At 35.4% G+C, this 25,456-nt stretch overlaps 1 protein-coding gene across 1 annotated transcript in view; it reads right to left on the minus strand.

Moving 5' to 3' along the window:
* Positions 1-5,715: 5,715 nt before the first annotated feature.
* The window catches only part of EIF3E (eukaryotic translation initiation factor 3 subunit E), a 48,693-nt gene continuing 28,952 nt past the window's right edge, over positions 5,716-25,456 (minus strand). Inside the window, exons 8-13 of the mRNA XM_008055361.2 lie at positions 21,354-21,480; positions 20,461-20,562; positions 18,513-18,622; positions 7,743-7,845; positions 6,965-7,099; positions 5,716-5,903 (exon numbers count right to left, since the gene is read on the minus strand). Coding sequence (XP_008053552.1) covers positions 5,865-5,903; positions 6,965-7,099; positions 7,743-7,845; positions 18,513-18,622; positions 20,461-20,562; positions 21,354-21,480 — 616 coding nt within the window. The 3' untranslated portion in view covers positions 5,716-5,864. The remainder of the gene's footprint in view (positions 5,904-6,964; positions 7,100-7,742; positions 7,846-18,512; positions 18,623-20,460; positions 20,563-21,353; positions 21,481-25,456) is intronic.

The following is a 25,456-nucleotide window of genomic DNA, read 5'->3' on the forward strand; positions in this document are numbered from 1 at the left end:
CCTATTGTGGTACAAAGTGATCTTTTATGGTTCTTGTGTATTTTTCATTATGCTAGTGCAATAGTATAAACCTCCAATAATACCATGAGATCATCTATATGAAATGCCATTAGTGACACTGGAAGTGCTCCCAAGAAGCAGAAAAACGTCATGACATTACAAGAAGTTGAATCAGTTGATCTGTAGATTGAGGTCTGCAGGACATTTATTAGTAAGGAACGGAAGCAAGCACCAGGAACAGGCTAACTCTACTGTTTTGTGCAAATGCAGTTGGGTTTATGATCAGGACTGTCCTTATCTACAAAGCTGCTAACCCCAAAGTCTTGAAGGGAAAAGATAAACACCAGCTTCCCATCTTCTGGTTGTACAACATGGCTTGGACAACTTGAACACTTTTTCTGAACTGGTTCCATTAATGCTTTGTCCCTGAAGTCAGGAAGTATCCTTCCAGTAAGAGATTGCCTTTTCAAGTTGTGGGGTTTTTTTGTTGTTTGTTTGTTTTAAATATTGGACAGGCCAGGTGTGGTCGCTCACACCTGTAATCCGAACACTCTGAAAGGTTGAGGAGGGAGGATCACTTGACCCCAGAAGTTCAAGAACAGCCTGGGCAATATAGTGAGACCTTGTCTGTACAAAAAAATGTTAAAAACTAGCCAGGCATAGTAATGCACGCCTGTAGTCCCAGTTGCTTGGAAGGCTGAGACGGGAGGATCATCTGAGCCCAGGAGGTGATCATGCCACTGCCCTCCAGCCTGGACAGCAAAGTGAGATCCCCAACTCAAAAAAATAAAAATAAATAAAAACCTGGCCAAGCAGAACTCCATGAGTTCAACACTGAAGGTGTCTAAGTGATCTACTTGCCAGACACATCTCTGATTCAGCCTCTAAGACCTTTAAGGCTCATTACATGCAGTACTCCATGGAAAATATTGTCAATGCTATGGAAGAGAACCCCAGTAGAGAGAACATCATGAAAGTCTGGAAGAATTATACCATTGAAGATGCCATCATTGTTATAGAAAAAGCCATGAAAGCCATCAAGCCGGAAGCAATAAATTCCTGCTGGAGAAAACTGAGTCCAGATGTTGTGCATGATTTCACAGGATTTACAACAAGGAAACCATGAAAGAGATTATGGACATGGCAAAAAAAAAAAAAAAAAAAATGGTGGGGTGTATGTGTGTGTTAAGGGTTTCAAGATCTGAATCCTGGAGAAATTCAAGAGCTAATAGACACCATACCAGAGGAATTATCAGAAGACTTTAAGGAGATAAGTGTTTCCGAATCAGTGTCAGACAATGGGAAGAATACGTGGAAGCAGCAGTGCCAGAAAAAAAAATCAACACTAGACAATCTGAAGGGCCCTGACTATTCAAGTTTGCTTTTGACTTCTTTCATGGCATAGACCTTCTATGACACAGGCACTGAGACTAAAGCAAACAGTGGCAGAATTAGCATCCTATAGAAATATTTTTAGAGAAATGAAAAAGCAAAACAGACCAAAATCACAATTTTATTTTTAAGTTTTTTCTTTTTTTCTTTCCTTTTTTTTTTGGCGTTGGAGTCTCACTCTGTCGCTTAGGCTGGAGTGCAGTGGCATGCTCCTGGTCACCGCAGCCTCAACCTGCTGAGCTCAGGTGATCCTTCCACCTCAGCCTTCCAAGGAGCTGGAACTACAGGTGTGCACCACCACACCCAGCTAATTTTTTGATTTATCGTAGAGACGAGGTCTCACAATGTTGCCCAACCCTCTCACCTCCGCCTCCCAAAGTGCTGGGATCATAGGCTTGAGCCACCATGACTGGCCTCTTTTTAAGTTTTAAAATAGAGTTTATTAGTGGGAAGAAGAAAACGAAAAAGGGAGACATGTCAGAGCAGGCATGGGCAAGAGAAACCGCCACAATGGTTTTTAAGTTACACTGAGTGTGCCTGTCTCCCTTTCCACATCTTCCACCTTTTCTACCTCTTCCACCACTGAACCACTGAGACAGCAAGACCAACCCCTCCTTTTCCTCCTTAGCCTACTCAGTGTGAAGATAACAAGGAGACCTTTTTGATGACCCACTTCCAGTTAATAAATAGTACATTTATTTTCTCTTCCTTAGGATTTCCTTAAAAACATTTTTTCTCTAGTTTGTTAAGAATACAGTACATAACATATATGACATAAAATGTTAATCAACTGTTACTGTAAGCTTCTGGTCGACAGTAGGCTATTAATAGTTAAGTTTGGGGGGAGTCAAATTTATACATAAATTTTCAACTCTGCAGTTCAGCACCCTTAACCCTTCCTTGCATTTTTCAAGGGTCTACTATGTGTGTGTATATACAGACACACACACACACATACACATATTATGTATATATACATGCATATACACACATACATATTATGTATATATATATACACACACACACATCTATATGATAAAGCCATAAATAAAAATAAATTATTGACAAGAAAATTGTGTTTACTTCTCAGGGGTGGAGGAAAATACAATCCATGAGGAGCCCACAGACTCTTCAGATGAAGACCATTCTTTTCTTAAGCCAAGAAACAGGTAGGAGATCTTGAGTAAATACATGTTGGGTTTTTTTTTCTTTAAACTGGTTATTTACATATATGTGTCCATATAAATATATTTTCTTGAACAGTTCATATTTTAAAAAGTATAAACACAGGCTGGGCACAGTGGCTCACACCTATTATAATCCCAGTACTTTGGGAGGCCAAAGTGGGAGGATCACTTGAGCCCAGGAGCTTGAGACTAGCCTGGGTAACATAAGACCTACACAAAATCAAATAGCTGAATGTGCTGGTGAACCTCTGTAGTCCCAGTTACTCGGGAGGCTGATGTGAGAGGATGGCTTGAGCCCAGGAGTTGAAGCTGCAGTGAGCCATGATTGCCACTATACTCCAGCCTGGGCAAGAGAGTGAGACTCGGACTCAAAACCAAAATCAAACCCAAAACCCAACATAAGTACATGTCTTGTGAATGCATAGAAAAAAATGTAAAGGACACAAGCAACTATCTTTTTGATATAAGCTTCACGAAAGCTGTGCTTTGATGTGTTTTTTGTAAAAGCTGCTGATGCATGCAAGGGTGTTACTGTTTATTAAATGACAAAAAGAAAAAAAAAGTATAAGATGACCTTACTGAAACAGTTTACCTATTATTAAAACTTAAGGTTAACCCCAGAACCAAGTAGTTTTTATGCAAACTTTGAAGAATGCATTTTAACAATAAACAAATGTTGGTAATGTACAAAAATGGCCATTCGTTAGATATATAGGCTGCTTTTCTCCCAATTAATGCTAGCAATCCATAGTGGCATCATCTCTCAAGTTCAAAAGGCAGGCAACAATGTGTGAAAAGCAAAGTGGTGGAAAAAATGAACATAAATTATTCATATGACAGATAATCTTGAAGCAGAGTATAAGTAGAAAAAAAATCAAAGAGATGCTCTTCAGTTTTGTATGTTCCAGTAAGTCTTTTGGAGAGGTGAGGCGGGTGTGGGGACACACTAGTATCCAAAGAAAAAAATAGATTATCTTCTGCTTTACTGGAAGATAATGGTGCCAAGAGACCTGAAGAGTTTGATGGATCAAGACTCTCATTCACAACCTGCATATCTGTCCTTTGACCCTTTGCAAATTCAATCAGAATCACTAAACAAAGAGTGATGTAAGGAGTAGAGTGATAGTTTATAACTAAGTCTTGTTTTCCATTCCTTACTTTCACTTTTACTATGTATGATCTCAGGTAAGTTCTGAGTATGCTTCCACAACAATAACACAAACAATATACCCTAAATCTCTATTTCCAGGCTTAAATGAGGCATTCACAAAATCAAATAGGTAGATGTGCTGGCAAACCTCTCTGTAGGTTGCTTAGGGTTGTTTAGAGAAATGGACAAGAAAATGCCTGATACATTGGTAATGTTTATTAGCTTCCTCTGTTTCCTACCTGGGGTTTTTACTAGGGCATATTTAAGAACTGTTTTTAACTGCCAGACTATGAAATCAACTAGAAGTTTTTGTTTGCTATTAATGTGGCTGGTTTGAGCTAGTCTTAAACAGCAAGTATTAATGATGTCTACCTGTAAGAACTTTTGGCCCTTTGGGCTACTGGTGAAGAGGAAACATGGAGATCTTAACACCCTTCTCAATTCTACATAGCCTAAGTAAGGTATGAAATTTTATGTGACTGTGGCGGTTTGTTAGGCTGTAACTTTTAATTCACAGAATTAGATCTTACACATGAAGTTGCTTCTATCTTGTTACTGATGTCACCCTTTGGTACTTTCTCCATGAACCTTGACCGTATTTTGTACTGCCAATAATCCTCCTTATATTTCTTCCTGCCCTATATTTTACAACACTGGTTACAGATAAAGAACACATGAGCACTGAGCTTACCCTAATAATCTTCCCCACTAGCAACAGCACCTTTCTACTACAGCTACAAGTACCCATACCCCAAGGCCGGGGTTGGAAACCACAGCAGGTGAGAGAAATCTGGACCTTGGTCTGCTTTTGTAAATAGTTTTATTGGAACACAGCCACAAGCACTCATTTACATATAAAGGCTGCTTTTGTGCTACATGACAGAGTTGAATAGTTGCAACAGAAAACATATGGCCTGCAAAATCCAAGATAGTTAACATCTAGCATTCTACTGAAAGCTTGTGGACTCCTATGCTGAGTTTAGTACTGGGAGGTCTCTATACTTTCAGTGACAGATGCAATTTAACTACTGTAGTCTGTAAACTTAACTAAACACCAAGGGTGGCCTGAAGAGATGTCAAATAAAAGAACAGTATGCATGTATCATTTCTTTGTGCCATTCCTTGAGAGCAGAACAGAAATTTCTGTTATCTGACTGGATTTTAGTTCAACAACCAAAGTGAAAAACCAAGCCATTTCTGGGTAAAACAGACCCAGTGAGGGCTTTATGCCTCTTATACACCTTGGGTATCTAGTAAACAGTATGTGTGTGCAGGCAAAATTTAGGAAAGCACTTATAAAACTCAATTTATATTCCTATTAATCTCTGTAACTGTAGAGTGAGTGACTATGAAGCCACTTTAACCAAGACACTAAAGAACAACAGCTTTATATGAAATAGCCCCAAACTGGAAACAAACTGGAAACAATCAAAATATCCCTCACTAGGTATATGGTTAAACCACATGGTACATCAATACCACAGAATACTACTCAGCAATAAAAAGGAACATACTACTAATATATCGACAGCTGTGATGCATCTCAAGGGCATCGTGATGAATAAAGAAAGCTAATTTCAAAAGGCTACATATTATGTACAGGTAATTCCATTTATATAACATTCTTATAATGTCACAATTATAGAGATGAAGAACAGACTGGTGATCGCCAGGGGTTAGAACTGGTGGGGTAGGTGTGGATACAAAAGGGTAGCACGAGGGAGATCGCCATGGTGATGACAGCTCTGTAACTTGACTATAGCGAGGTTACACAAACCTACGCATGATAAAAAGGCACAAAGCAACTCACAATATTGAACCAATGTCAGTATTCTGGTTTTGATATTATACTGTGGTAACATAGGATGAAAAGTTGGGGGAAACTGGATTCAGCCTCTCTGTACTATTTTTGCAACTTCCTCTCAATGTATAATTATTTTAAAATAAAAAAGTAAAACACACAAACCTGCAAATACAAGAAAATTCACAGCAAGATAAAATGGACCACAGCCAATTTTATTCAAACTCTCCAAAATTTATATTCAATATGCTGTTTCTAAAATTTGTTAACCTTTATATAATAGTTTTATTATTTCATTTTCTTCTATAGTTTCTTCATCTTTTCTTTACATTCTTCAGTAGAAGCCAGAGTCTTGAGTTGCCCAGTTAGGAGCCTAAAATATTCAAAGAAACAGACTAAGTCAAAAGAAAATACTTTCTGAAAACGCCAACAGAAAAAAGTGATACAGCATTTACTTTAGCACTACTCTTGCCAAACCATTCTAAGATCTTAAATTCTGCAATTACTAAATGTCAGATGTTTCACTCAGAATAAAACAAACACATCAAAATAGTATCTGATATAGTTTTTGGCCAATTATAAAGTATAACAATGACAACATCACCAACAGTGGAAAAATAAACAATACAAATTGATCCTGAAGCATACAGAAGAAAACATAAGAGTAATTTTCCAGGCTCAGCTATTCTAAACTTATTTGGAATATGCAATTCCAATTCTAATGCATCCTTCTCTTTTGAAACTAAAAAACTAGTCTAAGGACACAAATCTGTTCCTAAAACTTGAATCAAATGGGGTCCTTGCATGTCCCACAACTGCTTTCTAATGACTTCCTACCCTCCAGTTACGCAAAATTATAATGTCTAAACAGCATTAAAGATGGTTTAGAATTCCAAAATTATAAGGCCATCCAAGTTCCCGCAACATCTAATATGTAGGATCTCCACCGAGGGGAGATTAATTTTTGATATGGACATCAGATGAAAGATAAAATGATATTTGTATAAGATCAGCACTAATAGATATAATAAGATCAACATTTTTACAAAACTGTTTCTTTAGATTTAGAAATAACACACATTTCAAACACTTAAAAGAAAGAGGGCTACACATGTAAGTTATCATCTGTCAGAATCAAAATGATGTGTTGAAAACCCTGAGGAAATGAGTTAATGAAATCACACAGGAAGAGTAAAAGGAAAAGAAAACTAGTTATCACAAACCCGGAACACAGTTTCCATGTTTAATGCATATAATACACTTAAGAAAAAATTTATTTCTGTTTAGTAATTTCTTAAACAAAATGTTTATGCCTTTAAATAGAAATACAAAAATCACATACAACTGATATTGATATGTTCTAAAAATTCAGTGTAACCATTATGTTATCTTGTTGCTAAATCTCAGACAGTATTGGAAAAGTGTGGTTCTTACCTCTGACCTGCTATTCTGATTAAGTTTCTTCTCAATATTCATGGCCAACATCTGGCTTCTAAAAGAAAGGCTTTTGGTCTTTTCAATCACTTGCTGATAGGGTGAGACTGCATTGTTACCCATAACCACATGACCCTAAAATGAAACAGACACAAACTGCTTCTGTAATGTGAATGACTTAATTTCTCAGATAAGTAATGAGCACAACATAACAATACTACATGACCTTTGCACATATTTTTATACATTTTATAAAGATAACAGTATTTATCCAGCAAGAAAAAAAAATAGGTTGCTGTTGCCTTCAAATGACTATTATACATTAAGACAAAATAAAGTACTTGGTGTTTTTTTTTTTTGAGTCAAGCTCTCACTCTGTTGCCCAGACTAGAGTGTGGTGGTACTATTACAGCTCACCATAACCTCGACCTCCTGACTCAGATGATCCTTCTGCTTCAGCCTCCTGAGTAGCACAGGTACACTCCACCAAGATTGGCTAATTTGTAATAATTTTTTACAGAGACGAGGTCTTACTTTGTTGCCCAGGTGCTGGTCTCGAACTCCTAGGCTCACTCAGCTGGTCTCGAACTCCTAGGCTCACTCAAGCCTCCTGCCTTGGCCCATGAAAGTGCTGGGATTGGAGGTGTAAGCCACCACACCCGGCAAAAACAAAATAAATTCTTAACAGAATATGATAAAATGTCCTAATTAAAATTTCCCAAAAAAGCATAATCCGCAACTGATATCTAGTATGTAGTGCAACTAACATGATACTCACTAATTTAGAATCAATCTTGGCATCCAGTCTTGCATTTCTAATCAAATTCACAATCCACCTTTCAGCTTCTTCTGGAGTCATGTTCAGTTTATCTGCCAACATGCTAATGAAAAGAGTAAATAAAATAAAATAAAAAAAAAAGCAATGTTAACTAACAGGGAATAAAAATTTAGATTTACGCACATAATGTTCAACCTGCACTCTGGACAGAGACTTCTGAATATTTCTGGGTCACCCTCTCTCCATCTGTGTTGTTCATGTTTGTGCCTGCTGTCTTGTACTATGTGGGACTTATCCCATTTCACCAACAGGACTGTAAGATCCTTGAGGAGAGGGTACCATATTCTACATTTACAAAAATCTTCCAGCTTCTAGAACAGTGCTTTCCACTTAGCAGGTGCTCAACAAGTCATGATTTAAGGGAGAAAAAGGTTTTATGATGTATTGTCAGTCCTCCACATCCACAAGTTCTGCATCTGTGGAGTCAACCAACCACAGATGGAAAATATTTGGAGAAAACACAAAAATAATAGAAATAAAAAATAACCTAAACATCTACAGCTTTTGGTATCCAGGGTGGATCCTAGAAACCAATCCCTCAATGATGCCAAGAGACAACTATATAATAATTATACAAAGTAAACCTACTACAAGGAGCATCATTAGTAAGTATAATCTACTAAAAAACATAAGCCAAACTTGGGGTGCTGTGTGTGCTTGTGCTGTTAACTCTGGGTCATTCCCTAGAGCTGGATACTACATAACCTAGATAGCCACTGAATTTCAGAGAAGAGAGACAGGCCCAGACCATGAAGACCCTGATCTAAAATACTTTTTTACATCAATCAATCTGCAGTTTATATTTTTCCAATTTATGATTAGGTTGAAGAGGACCACAGCAGTACTTAATTTATCAGGACTAAAAAGCACCAGTCTTGGCAAGCAGGTAAGCCAGTAAGTCAGCTGGTGGAGGAGTATCTATTTATGCATGTATAATATTTAAGGGCATATAGTACATGTGTGCATATATGGGTGTTTATGCACAAATATTAACTATGCTTTACTTCCACTGAAGATGCCACACATGTCCAGCTCTTTAATGTAGTCGCTGGTTTTATGAAAATGACTTGAATATCATCAACAAAATAAATCCCTGGAATACTATAACCTAAAATTCCTGATCTGACAGCAATCTTAACTTTAAAATATCTATCTTCAAGCCATAGTAACTGTATAATTAATTATGTAGTTCCAGATCTCCCAAGCCAAATGTAGCCAGTTTATATTAAAATACTCTTATGAAAATATATCTGTGCTATTCTTATTTTACATGTTTCCTGACAAGGATTTGATAGAATTTTGTTCAAAATGTAAAAATTAGGCCAGCTACCAATAAAATAGCCCAAAACCAAATCTATGAACACACAATTTAAATTTATCCTCAAGAGAGGCTAAGCTTGGAGTTAAAAACATGATGAATATGGAACACAGACAACTAAACCATAAAATTCTCTGAATTTATGTGACAACATTTTGTTCTTTGTGCTTTAAAACCAATTTTTCTGTAACCACAAATTCACAGCTAACAAGAGAAACAATTAATTCATGACTGTTACTTCACACAGACAGATTTTATTCTGTTTATCACTGTTCCCCACCTAACTAAACCCTATATTTTAAAAGCCACAAATATAAGGAAGTGTGCTATTTTACTTAAACAAGACGGCAATTTTTGGAGGGAATAAATTCCTTTAACTGGTGTTTCCTGTGGCTTCCCAGTAAACTCTTTGTGTTTCTTGCTGGTGTTTGACTTATTTTAGAAATATGTAAATTTCATCTTATCTGCACTAACAAAGGAAGCGAATGTCTGATACTTTCACCTGAAGCTGCTAATCTAAAGTTAAAAAACAGATTTTCTAAAACATACCATTTTACTGATTAGCATAAATGAAACTTTGTGTAAAATACATGATAATCCTAATCTTCCAGGTCTCTATATTCTGCTTTCAAAAAGGAGAATTGATTTCCAGATAGCAACGATATATAGTTGGTATCATATTTGTGATTATGAAGGCTGTTAAGTAGCTAAATGATGATGGTGACACACCCAATTTTGAAACCTAGCTTATCTGATTCTGCCTTGTTACCTATCCCAATTGAGAAGTCCTGTCAATTACTTCTTTCATCACTGCTTCTCATCTAAGGTCCTGACCCATCTACTTTCACCTTGAAAGACTCTCCTCTCCAGCAGCCATACTAACCCTCTCTGTTCATCAAACTGCAATGTTCTTAACACTTAAGGGCCTTTGTGAATGCTGTGTCCTCTGCTTAGAAGGGTCCTCTTAGCCTTTTCTTCACTCACCTGCTTGTTACACAGGTCTCAGTTAAAACAGAGCCCCCATGATCTGTAGCTGTTTTACTGAACAGCTGTTTCCACAGTAGACCATATACATGTAGGGGAAGTGCACACACCATACCCTCCCATATATCCAGAGATCAGCAGCACGATGCCCCATTCTAGTCATTACCCTAGTTCAGGCTCCAGTACTATTTCCTAAATGCTTTCTAATTAATTTGCCTCATATCTCCTTAATCTGTTTTACAGAGTTGCCAGGTTAGTTCTACAATACAACTACAATAGGCACCACTTATCTATGATTCCACTTTTGGTGGTTTCAGTTACCAGAAGTCAACCTTGACCTGAAAATATCATATGGAAAATTCCAGAAATAATTTGTTTTAACTCTTTGCACTCAGGAACATCTCCAGATCACCTACCAGCAACTAGACTGTACTTTTTTACAAAATAGTGAAAAATGAATCACTTCATGTTAAATAGAATAGCATTGAAACCAATTATTTCATTGTAATGATATTTGGCTTATAATGGAAATTTAGACATTGTGAAACTTCTTTATGACAAAAAAAATCAAAATTTTTAATCATATTTTTCTGATGTGTGGCAACTTTGTGCAACAGTCACTGACACACTCTGTAGGTTCATTGATACATGCTGTGCAATAGCAATTTGTTTGACATCTCCCATCTGGTGTTTTACTATTTAAGCAGACCATGCAATCTTGTTTTCTTCCTCCCACATTTGTAATATGTAATTTGTTATCCAGTCTGTTGTTTGAAGAAGTTGTGGAAGGATGCACTCATGATTCCTGAAATCATATCCATAAAATCATATCCATCTCTATTTGCTTTTTCGTGCAATTTGAGTGGAAAACTTCAAGGAAACATACATTTTTGAAAAATTTGCACTCGCATAAGTTTGTCCTATATAATCACCAGCAATCTGTGTCTTCTGAGAAGGGACATCTGAATAGTTTGCTAGACTTATGTGTGCCCCAAGAGGAGACATCCAAATGCAAAGAATTATAACTGTGTGCCATTTGTACTAACATGATGATGAAATCTCATACTGTCCTACTCTGTCCAGACAGTACTTGAATCATCCCTTTGTCCAGTCTATTGCTGTATACACTATCCGCCTGTCAGTTACTTTGTAGCCATCACAGTTATGAGACTGCTCTGACATCACTGTGCTTGTGTTCAATAAACCTTTATTTTACCTCAAAGTGCAAGAGTAGTGTGATGCTTGCATAGTGTTGTAATTCTTCTGTTTATTAATAGTTGTTAATCATTTACCATACCTAATTTATAAATTAAACTTTGTCACAGTAAATATTGTCTTTGGTACTATCTGAGGTTTCAATCATCCTTTTGGGGGTCTTGGAATGTACGCCCTCAGGGATTCCCCAATTCCTTTCAAACCTTTAAGAGAACCCATATAAACAAAAGAATAAAATTTAAAAGTTCTAAATTATTCATTCAGGGCTCTCCACAATTTAGCTACAATCTAATTTTCTAAGCTCCCAATATTCTCTCTCAAAATACCATATACCAGCCAAATCAAACCAATCCTTCTTACTTCCTTGTCATTCACTCAATAAAATATAAACTGTGTTGCTGACAAAATATCATCTGTTGTCAGTCTTTACAGAGTTTAAGTCAAGAGGGTAGGTGTTAGGGATAATTACCCAATGTTCAAAATATATAATCTAAGTGGAAGGTGCTACGTGAGACACAAAGGAGTTTGCCAGTTCTAGTCTGAGGGTTTGGGAACAGCTTACCTAAGGAAATGCTATTTAATCTCAGATTTTAAGACAAAAGAAAGAACATTCCATCCTATCTGATAATTCTAACTAGATGTTTGCTTTACATGCAAATTCTGAGTCTCATATTCCAACATTGTTAGAGCAACTGAGCAGCATGCATCAAAACCCATCAATGCCTGTGAGCTCTGAGTCACAATCCCACTTTGGGGGTATATTATTTGCACTGTGCTTGTTGCTCCTTTATTTAGTAAATCAAGTCAAAGAAAAACCTGAAATAAGGTACAAGAAGTATTAGTAAATTACTGATGACACCTAAGTTTATCCAAGTTAACAATCACTCTGATGAATTAAAGTATGTGACAATAGTCTAGTCTCTTTTAAGTAACATGAAAATACACATAGTATAAGAAACTAAATGCTTAACAGAAAGAAACCCTCAAAGTCTACAATTCTCCATTCTACTAACTTGATGCAAAATAGTATAGATTTAAAAATAAAAATGTAACATCTGGCCAGGCATGGTGGCTCAGATCTGCAATCCCAGCACTTTGGGAGGCAGAGGCAAAAGGACTGTCTGAGCCCAGGGGTTCCAGACTAGAATGCAATTTGGTGAGACCTCATCTCTACAATCAATCAAAAAATTAGCTGGGCATGGTGGCGCATGCCAGTAGTTCCAGTTACTTGGGAGGCTGAAGCAGAAGGATCACCTGAGCCCAGCAGGTTGAATCTGGTAAGCTGTGAGCATGCCACTGCACTCTAGCCTGGGCGATAGAATGAGACTCTGACTCAAAAAAAATTTGTTTTTTCTTTTTAAGTAATATCCTACTATCAAAGCTTTAAAAAGAAAAAGTTGGCTTAAGCGATCCTAGAACATGCTTACCTCATATTATGGAAAGTAGTCAAATTTAACAATAAACTAAAAGACAAAATGCATCAAAATGTAGATCTTTTGAGAAAAATGTCTAATTCAATTCAGATTTTAAACACAAAAATAATCTCTAGATTACTTAGGTTACACTAAAAATCTCAACCTATCTATAGGCAGCTTAAATATATTTTATAAATCCTTCACACATAACTTAATTAACTTCACTAGCTCTCCTGATCAACTTATACAAAACATGATACTGAATACATTAAATAAGATATACACACAATACTTAAGTGCTATTTCGGAGAAAGACAGAAAAAATAAGTATCTCATAATCAGTTCAATTTCTTTTACTAAACATGTTCATGCTTTCAGTACAAAATCAGTCACTTTTGTTTCCAGGCTGTAAATAATAGCAGTGGTCCTATCTAAGACTTAAGATATATAAATCTAAATTTAGGAAACAGATTAGATTTTATCAACTATAGGCTGATTTTCTATCAGGTTTTCAATGTCCAATCTTTCAGATGGTCTCCCTTATCTGAATCCTTCCATAGCTGCCATCCTCCCCTACCTTTCATTAAGACAAACAAACATTTGAGAATAAAGATTTGGGATCCCACATTTCACATATTATTAATTACCTCTTGAATCAACTTGGTTTCCAAATTTTATTTGAGAAGCACAATTTATTTCAAATAATGGAGACTTAAGTATTAACATACAGGAACTTCTGGGTCTGGTTTTCACTGAGGACAGTTGGCCAATTATAGTATATGCAAAGATAAGTACTACAAATCTTTTCTAAGAGTATGCTAAGACAATTAATTAAAGTGTTAAGTGAAAATTGTGTTCACCTGTAAAACTGGAAGGCAAGAAGAGAAAGAAAACAGAAGAAAATTAAGAAATTCTAAATGCTGCATGTGACAACTGAAAATTCTCAAATTTTCCAACATCTCCTAATAAATTCATTGTTAACATAATCTTATAGTTAATGCAGAAGTGCAATAATAGCCTTTGAAACTATTTACCCCCATTTGGAAACACACCTTTCTAGTTCTCTCTACTAACACTAAGTATAATTCTAAATATAATAGTGTTATGTGGTAATAAGAATTTTTAAAAATATTAAGACATAAAATATTACTTAATAAAATAAGCAAAGTAGAATGGTTTCAAAGCTTAATGAAATGCAAGAGTAATTGGCAAATACCTTCTTTTGTGAAAAGCCAACAGTAAACCCCATAGGGAAATTATATTAATGTATGCGCCAACATGTTTATCATACACATTCAAAATATTACTTCCATACTTTGTTTTTATCTACAATTGAAAACTGGTCCAAGAATCATTTTAGAACAGCTTTTAAATTTCAGACACATACCATATCAGATAAGCTATTCAGCTATACTAAATTAAACCCCACCATAGTAATCTTTTTTGACAGATGTTGCATACTTTATGGTAAACAGATTTGTAACTTATCCTATAAATCTATACAGTTGTATATAAACTGAAAAACATTCTTAATATTCATTTTTATAGCGATATGACTATCACATGTGCTTATAGCCACTTAGTCAGGAAATTTATTAACAAAGTATGTTCCAACTTGCAAATGAAAAGAGTTGTTAAATAAACAACGATGGGCTTTCTAATACTATTTTAGTCAGCATTAGAAATGTGTCCTTTGGAGGAAGACGAAGAGGCAAGAGACTTATCCTTCCCCTTCCCCTCAAAAAAGATAGAATATTAAATAACTTTAAACAAACTAGAGGCAGAGATAGGCAAGCATAAACTAGTGAATGCAATTTGCCATTGTTAGTATTCAGCAGAAAAAAAAAATTTAGTTTGGGGCTTTAGAAAGTTATCAGGCTTCACTGAATCTTTTATCTATATTACTTCTCTGGTTTTTAATATACAAAATATGTCTATATCACTCTCTCTAATCACTCTGCATTGTTCTTCAAAATACCTATCATTAATTTTTAATTTTATATTTATTTGTGAACTAAAAAATATCAGTTTCTTTCTTTGGATGGAGTGCTCACTACTTTCTACCCGGTATTTGGCTAGAAAAGGAGCTCATCAACATTTATAATGTTTTTTTCTTTGGATAGCTGTACTACTTATTAGTTATGTTGCAGTTAATTATATCTTAATCATGACACACAGCATATATAGTTGCCTCTTTAGAAAGTTGAACATTACTTTTAAAAGTGCTTTGTATATTCTTGAAATGACAAAAAAAAAAAGAAAAGAAAAGAAAACGGAAATGGAGAACAGAGGAGTGATTGCCAGGAATTAAGAGGGAGGTAGCAGGGAAGAGGGTACTAATAAAGAGCAACTTGAGGGATTCTTGTGATGGAAATGTTCTAAATCTTGAATGTATTGATGTCAATATCCTGGTTGCTGTATTTTACTATGGTTGTCCAAGACATTACTAATGGAAGAAATTGAGTAAAGGAAAAAGGGGACAACTTTATTATTTCTTATAACTGATAAGCCAAGCACAGTGCATGATTTAATTGAAAAATCAAGCAAAAAAAGTTTTGTACTAGAATCACCTTTTAAAAAACACAGGTGCTGGAGTCTCCCACTAGATAATGTTTTTGTTTTTAAATATTAGTTAAGCTCAGTAATCCAGTATTTTTATTACTATTTCTAGCTTCTCATTTAATTCTAATGTGCTGTCAGGACTACAGATCACTAATTTACATCAATGATTCCTCAAGGCTGACTGCAAAATAATCACCTAGGGAAGCTTTAAACGTAGATTCTCAAACACTGATCCTAGAGATTTTGATTCAGAAGGTCTGGGAGGAAACCAGAAAATCTACTCTTTAAGTTGTTATTTAACTTCTCCAGATGATTTCAATGCACAGCTAGGCTTAAAAACCACTGGATTGGAGAACAATTTTTTTCCCCTATATATTGTTTAAAGGTATCAGCTTTGTTGATGATTATTATGGATTTCAAGTCCTTGGAGTCTGAATTAAGATGTTTGTTCTATTTATAAAATCCCAACATAAATACTTAACATTATTTCCAGCTGCTGTATTTCTAGACCATTAAAGCACATTTAAAAACACGAAGAAGCTGGGCTCGGTGGCTCAGCCCGTAACTCCGGGCCTTTGGGAGGCTGAGGTGAGTGGATTGCCTGAGCCCGCGGGTTCGAGACCCGCCTGGGCAGGCAAGACCGCATCTCTACAATAAATCAAAAAATCAGCCGGGCGTGGTAGCACATGCCTGTAATTCCGGCTAGGAAGGCTGAGGCGGAAGGATCGCCGGAGCCCGGCAGGTCAAAGCTGCGGTGGCCGGGAGCGGTCACTGCACTCCAGCCTGGGCGACAGAGTGAGACTCCAACTCAAAAAAAAACAAAAAAAAAAAAACACGAAGAAGCTTACCTTCTTAGCTCATATATTAAAGGTATTAAGTCACTAATTTTCACTCCAATATTTCAGCAGGCTGCAGTGACATGACTAAAAACTTGGAGACCTGATCAGTTTTAGAAGCTCTCTAAATTTTTGTTTGAAAATTATACCCTAATATGTGAAGAAAATACATTATTCACCTATGTATTCATAATCATTTAAGTTAATAAAACATTCCATAGGTAGTCAAAAAAAAGTATGAAGAACTGAAGTGAAAAAAAAAAAGACTGCACCTGGAAGAAAAAATTGATTTCTGGACTTTGGAAAGCTACTAAAACTTAATCTGAAAATCCTTTGGAGACTTTAGCAGAAAACTACAGAGATCGAAGAATAACAATCTACACTGAGAAAAGCTTGAAAATTTCTTAGGTAATAATGACATCACATAAAAGTTTAGAGAAACATTCCCACTCTATTAACTTTTTTGAACTGCATATCTCTCAAGTAGGGAGAACAAATACTTTTATTTTATTCTATTTAATTAATTAATTTATTTTATTCTATTTTATTGGTAAAGATAATAAATCAAGTCTCAAGAAACAATAAATTCATAGTCCTAGAATTAATAAAGAGCTAGGTTAGAACAATCCGATTCATGGTACTTCAGAAGCAAACACCAAAGTAAAAACAAGCAATATAATGAACAATAGTGCAACTTCACTAATACAAGGGACAGAAAAAATTTATTTAGCAAATATATTCATACTACCCTGTACAGAGCATATTAGGTGCTACAAAGTAAGTATACTAAATGCTAATGATACCAAAAGGAGAGTCCTGCAACAGGAGTAAATAAGTGCTGGACCAAAAAAATGCCCACATGACCATATTATAATGAGAAATGGGGAAAATTCCACAGAAACAAAAATACTAACATCTTTCTTTCATAAGCCCTAATTACAAACCTTTAGCAAAGAATAATGCAAGAATTCCATTATCTATTGTTCACTAGAGTCCCATATAAGATGTACCTACCTCTAGATTTCACAACCAATTACGTATTAGAAATGGTGTATGTATTAAGACAATCTGATTTTTAAAATTATGTCTGCAAGCTATAATCAAGTACTAATAAAAATGAAGTCAAGGACTCAATTCCCAGAGGAAAAGTCCTACACTATACTTCTAACTCTGGACACTACTTCAATGACAACCCACTAAAATTAGGCAAGCAAGTATGGATTAGAAAAAACAAATGACATTAAAGAAAAATAATTTGTTCTACAGACAGTTCCTCAGAGGCAAACATTAAAGTACTAAGTTTTTTAAACATTTATGTTTGACTTCATCTGTGACCAAAAGGAACTAGTTATTTTTCAAACTAATATGTATAATTAGTTGCTAATAGGTTATGTACGTTTCACAATTTTTCCCAATAATCTTCTCACAGAACAGAGAAAATTTCAATGAGAATTCATATAATTTTCATTGTTTCAACATTTTAGGATGTCATAGGAGTTTACTATATGAGAATTCAAATATGTAATTAAATTATACAAACTCAATGGAAATGATTGCCAAATGTAGTGGTCTTTCAACAGAATTTCCAATTTATTGGCTATCTCCCTACTTGAACTCATGTTGAAATCCATTTTTAAAATGGTTACTTCACTTTTCTCCCTACATAAAGGAACAATAGTGTTTTCTCTTTAAAAAAGTAACGACCGGGTGGGAGAAATGCCTGAATCCAGGAGTTTGAGACCAGCTGGGACAACGTAGCAAGACATTATCTCCAAAAAAATAAAAAAAGTTAACAATCACATACTGCTTTCAACCTAGCATTTTGAAAAATCATGCTGTGACACATACAAAGAAGCTAAAAATACTTGTATCTATAGCATCCCAGAATTCAAGAAAAATTTAGGTTTTTTTTTTTTAATCACTGTCAAATTGTTTCCTTTAAAGCAAAGGAAGTAAACTGAACACAATGGCTGACACCTGTAATCCCAGCACTTTGGGGGCAGAGATAAGAGGATTACCTGATCTCAGGGATTCAAGACCAGCCTGAGCAACATGGCAAGACCTTGTGTTTACAATAAATCCAAAAGTCAGCTGGGCATGGTGGTGGCACAAGCCTGTGGTTCCATCTACTTGAAAGGCTGAGGCAGAAGGATCACCAGCCCTGCAAGTCGAGGCTGCAGTGGCCATAAGCGTGCCACTGCACTTCAGCCTGGGCGACAGAGTACGACTCTGACTCAAAAATAAATAAATAAATAAATAAATAAGTCAAATAAAAATAAAATCCAATGTACTAGAATCCTATTAACTGTAACTTCACAATAAATGAAGACATCCAGAAATTAAAAAGTAGAAAATAAAAATCAAGTCAGGGTATTCTTACTTAATGCTGATGCACTGATGGATGCGACAAAAAGTTTCAAATATGAAGAGACGGGCATTTTCAATGAAATCCTCAAGACAAGCCACCAAGAAGAAGTCATTCACAAGTACCTATGTGTATAAAACATATTTAAGAAATTAATAATACCGACAAGTAATTGACTCTAACACTTTGCTTTATTGTTTCATTTAGGACAATTCTACCATTTAATATCAGGGGTTCTACAGCACAGCACTTTCTAGAACACTCTGTTCAAGATTTGAATAAGTTAAACAAGAAGTAAAACAAGCCTATAAGAAAAAGACCTAAACTGCAATATTTCCTTGTCCAATTAATGATTTTAAGTAACAAAGCAACCTTGTGACAAAGTGCTTTTGTTCTGTCCATTATCCTGCAAAGTGCTCTGTAGCTAACATCTTTTCCAGCTATTTATAAATAATAACTATGGAGTAAAGAATGGACAATGGACATAGGTATTTCTGTAACATTAAGCAGATTGAGAAAATTAGAAAGAAAAAGAATACAAGAAGTGGCTCCTATTCCACGGATGGTATAATAGAACATTAAAGAAAAGTAACCAGTGTCCTCTGATTTCTGGGATTCAAAGCAAGACCTAGATACTTAGAGTGTAATGAATATACCCTATTATTTAATTTAATGATGTCCCAAATGACTATAAGAATATAAATTACCACACTGGATTCTAATTTTCTATTTTGTGCAATATTTGAAAATCACCTCTGAATGTATAGTTGCATGATCTTTTTTTTAGAGAGAGAACTAAGATCTTAGTCTTAGGCAATAAACTTTGTCTATGTTGTGCCAAAATTGTAGTTTAAAAGAGGGAACTGATAATAATAGTATCTTGTAAATCTGGTAAATGTGGCTACAGTTAGCAGATAAATTCTTAATTTCTTAAAATTTACAAAATAGCTTATTCAAAACAACTGTAATCTAACTTGTTCAGTTTTTCTGAAGGTACTTTGGTCTCTTTCTCTCTCTCTCTTTTTTGAGAGAAAGAGAGGAGGATCTTGCTCTGTCACTCAAGCTGGAGTGCAGTGTTATAATCTTGGTTCACTTCACTGCAGTCTTGAACTTCCGGACTCAAGAGATCCTCCTCCTGCCTTAACCTCTGGAGTAGCTGGGACTACAGGCATGCACCATCACATCCAGCTAATTTTTAAAATTTTTTTTGTAGAGACAGAACTCGCTTTGTTGCCCAAGTTGGTAAACTCCCGGCCTCAAGCGATTCTCCTGTCTTAGCCTCCCAAAGTCCTGGAATTACAGGTGCAAGTCACTGCCTGGCCTGAAGGTACATATTTTCGTTTCTACTAACCAACAGAAGACATTGCAGTTATAAAATTCATAACTACAATGATTTGCCTAGCTTATCGCAAATGTTAAATACAACCATGTGAAAAATTTTAAAAATAGGCCCACCTATGAATTAAACAAAACTGAGAATCAGTGTGAGATACATTTCAAATTCAAAGAGACCTTGTCTGTACATATGAAATATTGCACATATTTACTCATTCAGGGTAGGACATGGAATTATGAATTTCTCTGTGAATTTAAACTATACCTAATGCTCTAACAAACTGTCCTAAAAGGCTGGGCATAGTGGCTCACGCCTGTAATCCCAGCACATTGGGAGGCCGAGGCAGGAGAATTGCTTGAGCCCAGGAGTTCGAGACCAGCCTAGGCTACATAGTGAGATGTCATCTCTACAGAAATAAAAAAACAAAAAACCACCCTGACAAAGGCAACAACATTAGGTCTTCACTCTAGCATATTCCCAAACACTCTGCTGTTTTAAGATTAGATTAATAAAGATATTTCTGTTCATAATTACTTCATTACTTTAATTAAAACAATGCAAGATTAACTCCATAGTATTCTAAAATTTAAGAATGTTATTAGTCTATAAGGAAAAATTCGTACTTACTGATTCACATTCCCTCAGTTTTTTCTGAGCCCCATCAAAGTCAAAGTTAACATACAAGCATTCAACAAATTCTGTAATTGGGTCTTTATATGTGTAAGATTCCTGTGAAATTAAGTCAAAGGTTAACTTAGGTCTGGTTCAACACTGTTTAGCATATTGCCCTAGAATATCCCAATCTTCCTGTTTTCTCAGAACTTCCTTACTGATAATTTCTAGCCAAATTACCTAGCAACATCTTCTCAAAGGAATTACTCCTATCCTGATTCCAGACCTTCTTTTAAAACAAGTTATCTTAATTCTCATCCTGGAATCATTCAAAAAGTTTTGAAACTCCCCTACTACCAAATGTCTCTCTTAGTCAATAAAGTGATGAACTTCTCCAAGCATATGGTTATCATTCTCTAGTGAATGATAATTGTTTCTCTTCTATTTAATTCATTCTTAGATGAAATAAAGTATTTAAGTTCTTTTACTAATCCATGGTTTTTGCTGAGAAGCTCACTACATATAAAGCAACAAGAGTGTACCTTTGGCCCAACTTGGGGACTATTAATATTGTATTCTATGTAAAGGTTACCAATCTGAAATTTTGTGGGTCATAACTCCCTAACAAATACCTCCATACCGGATTGTCTTCACTCTTTGCAATAAGTGCAACACAACTATATAATGCATATTAAGTATCCATCTAGCAGACAGCAATAACGTATATCTTGGACTTAAGGACAGTGAATGCCCACTTAAGGATCTTCTCTCTTCTAAACATCATGGAATTCCTCTTTTATTTTTTAAAAATAGTTTTACCTTAGGAACTAAGAGTCTTAACTTTAGAAAAAGACCTTAAACTTAATGTTTTAGGATTTTTAAAACTCAATGCATATTTTAGTTTTTACCTGCTGAATAACTTTAACTAGATCTTTTAGCACCTGCCGGCGTTTCCGAACATCCTTGTTTGTTATGACTGCTGTAGTCAAATAGCGCAGAATATGTGGACACATTGTCTGAATTGCATTAAGATACCTATGGTAAAAATATAAATTATTTAATAACTCACTCAGTGTGAGTTGAAGAAAACACTATAGTAGCCCAATAGATTGCACTGTTTCATTAGACTAAGACAACAAACACTTAAGAATGAATTATAAGGGTATCTCCTCCAAGGAAATAAAAAAGAATCCAATTTCAGGACTCTAAATGATGAAAATGTTAGCCAACATTCCCCAATCTGGAGTGAGATGGAAGACTCATTTAAGAGGGTAAGAATCCTGTTATGACTGTTGAGTAACTGGATTTCATAAGGCCCTTACACATGCTGTCAGTCTGTTCCAGACTACTACTACTTTCATTCACTCATTAGAACAAATGTGTGAAGACCTCCAAAGTACAAAGCACTCATCATAACCAGAAAATAGGGCATTTAAATTAAAGAATTTAGGGGATAGAAGACTAGAACAACAAGGAGAAGGAAACTATCACAGTATTATAGGCCTTGGTTAAAGTGGTAGCTATGGGAATTAGGAAGGAAGGAACACAGACATCAGGTAAATGCCAACACAGCTTTGGCTAATAATTTAGCAAATTTTGCTATTTTTTTGATCAACAGCATGCAATCCTAGTCATTAGGAGTTTCTCCTACATATTTTCTGCTCAATATTCTCAATAGCTTCCTATTTATTTATCCAGTAAGTACAAATTTAGTACCTCTGAGTACCAGACACTATGCCAGTTTCAGAATTACTTGTCAATAAAGACCAATTTCCCTTAGGTGAACATTTAAGCCCCAAACTACCCATCCAGCACCATCTCCCACCACACATCATTGATTGCTTCCAATTTCCTCTCTTAAAGGTCATGCCACATGGATTGCTCTCCCAAACACATTTCTGAAAGCCTAGATTCCAGCCATTCTTAAAGGTACACTTTAAATATCTTGTCTTCCAAGTTGTTCCAGATATGATTAATAAATCTATACTTTATTATGCTATAAAATCCCACAAAATATCACATAAACTCTTCAGAGAACCCTAGAATATAACATGTAATACTATCTAGTCCCACTTAGCCTAACTTGAATGTCCTCAAAACAAGGCAAAGTATAAAAAGCATAATATTCATTCAAGAATAAAACAATTTTTAAAAAAAGGAATCTAAAAACACTAGCTAAGTTACATCATCTGAGAATTAAGCCCAAGTTTCAAATGAAAATTGTTTTACTACCATGCCCATTGAGAACAATTACTTATTTCAGAGATCTCATGTAAAAGCACAGGAAAGCATGATTGTTTTTCTTAATAACAGTTTTGATGTAAGTAACTTTAGTAGCCATCTATAGGACTTATTTATAAATTTATCTCAAATCATTATACATAAATTGAAGTTCTAAAAGTTTACTGTATAGAATGTTAAACTAATTTCTTTTTACTTATCCTAATTTTGTACAATAGAATCATATGTATCTTCATTATTTCTATCAGAGGAGGACTTTCTTGGGAAATCCACTAGTTTCTTTAATAATATGCCAGAGGCTGACAAAATTTTTTATAAGGAAACTGATAATAAATATTTTTGGCTTTGTGGGCAAGAGGCAAAATTTGGAATATTATGCGGTTATTTATGTAAAAAGAAGGAAACAAATTTCCAAAATATTTCATTGACAAAATTCAAAATATAATATTTAGGTGTAATTTTAAAAATACAGGCCTACTAATGAAACCAATAAAATTCCTTTACTAGAAATAACTTTGCTTAGTTTCAAATTTAGAGGTCCCTATTATTAAAATCAATAAACTGATATTTTACAAATTTAGTCTTTGAAAATGTTTTTACACAGGCAAGCACTACTAAATATTGCCAGCAATTGATAAAGTATGTTATTTTAATTGAATACATTTGGAAAAGCACTTGAAAAATTCTGCTAAATTATTTTGCTACTGTCTTTCAGCATGTTATTAGATTACAGATTAATCACTTCCAATTAAACTGCAGTTAAATCAATTTTGAAGGGGAGAGGTGAGCTCATCAGAAGCCCAAATCTTGCCTTCATGTAATATGCCTCTGTAACATATCTTCACATGTACCCCGATTCTAAAATAAAATTTAAATTTTAAAAAAATTGAAATACAGCAATTTTCTTTGAACTTGAAATGAGGTCAAAACATCCTGCATCTGTAATTTGAGCTTGAAAATATATGTGCTATGAATCTGTAAGGTAATTAAGTTACTTCTTGTCTTCACTTCTGAAAGAACAAAAGATGTAAAGCAGCAGAATATTACTTGTGATTCATACTGTTAGTTATTGCTGAAATGACTTTACTGCAGTATCAATTTTACATGTTAAGTTGCTTAGTTTTGTAATTTGAGGATGAACAGACTAAGACACATTATCAAATCTGCAGCAAAAGTTAATGTCTAGAGCCATTCATTGTTGATTAAGGGCTGGGAGCAGCTTTGACCACTCAGAAAAATGTGAGACTTTCCCAGGAGCAACATGTTCTCAATATCCTCAACTCTGAGCAACTGTTCTCACTGAAAGACTAACTGTTTTAAACAAGTTTATTTTCTCTGGCCATATTTCTTTGGCTGCTGCAATCAGACATGATTTAACTGAATCGCCACTGGTAAGTGACTTTCCTTTAATCGGCTAATAAAAGAACCACTCAGAAACTTAACTTTGGTTGAAATCTTACATTCATTAATTATTATGAGGAAATTCTGCTATAAAGTGATATTCCACTTTAAATTTTCTAATTTTTCTGACAGCTGCTTTCCTGTTAGTTGAGAATACTGCAATAAGTGCTTATTATAGTTCAGTTATGTGAACAGATATTGCATTCTTTTAGCATACCTATAATGCCAAGTCAATGCACTGCTTCATAATTCATACAAAAAAATTCCCACTACACGGTGTCTTAAAAGCACAATTGAATTCCACTTCTCTGTTTTGCCACATTGAGTATACAGTGGCAATTTAAAAAATGTAATTAAATATAAATAATATGTTACAGTGTTACAAAACATATGACATAAGAAATACTGATCAGGTATAACTGGCATTACTAGGTTTAGTAGTGCACTGAATGAATGTGAGACAACAAAAATGCAACATAAGGCCAGGTGTGGTGGTGGCTCATGCCTATAATCCCAGAGCTTTGAGAGGCCAAAATGGGAGGACTGCTTGAGGCTAGGAGTTCGAAACCAGCCTGGGGAGCACAGTGAGACCCTGTTTCTACAAAAAGTTTAAAAATTAGCTGGGTGTGGTGGTGTGCACTTATAGTTCCAGCTACTTGGAGACTGAAGTTGAAAGATCACTTGAGCACACGAGTTCAAAGTTACAGTGAGCTGACTGCATCACTGCGCTCTAGCCAGGGTAACAGAAGGCCTTGTCTCAACAAAAGCCTGTGTACACACACACACATGCACACACACATACATACACACCAGTGAAAGTGGCTATTTACCAATAAAAATGTATGGACGTTAGGCCAGTCGTGGTAGCTCACGCCTGAATCCCAGCACTTCAGGAGGAAAAGGCAAGAGGACTACCTGAGCCCAAGACCAGCCCGGGCAACTTGGCAAGACCTCATCTCTACAATAAATTGAAAAAACTGCCAGGTGTAGTGGTGCATGCCTGTAGTTCCAGGTACTCGGAAGGATGAGGTGGAAGAATCGCTTGAGCATAGCAGGTAGAGGCTGCGGTAGCCACAAGCATGCCACTGTACTGCAGCCTGGGCAAAACAGTGAGACTTCAACTCAAAAAAAAAAACAAAAAATTATGGACACTAGTAGAATTTAATATAATTTCCTCATGTCACAAAATATTTTTCTTTCTTTTTCTTTTGAGTTGGGGGTCTCAATCTGTTGCCCACGCTGGAGTACAGTGGCACACTCATGGCTACGACAGCTCCAACATGCTAGAACTACAGGTGCATACCACCATATTCAGCTAATTCTTTGATTTATTATAGGGACAAGGTCTCTCTAAGTTGCCCAGGCTGGT

Source organism: Carlito syrichta, unplaced genomic scaffold (assembly GCF_000164805.1).
Source record: "Carlito syrichta isolate Samal-C Ts95f unplaced genomic scaffold, Tarsius_syrichta-2.0.1 Scaffold301832, whole genome shotgun sequence".
NCBI lineage: Eukaryota > Metazoa > Chordata > Mammalia > Primates > Tarsiidae > Carlito > Carlito syrichta.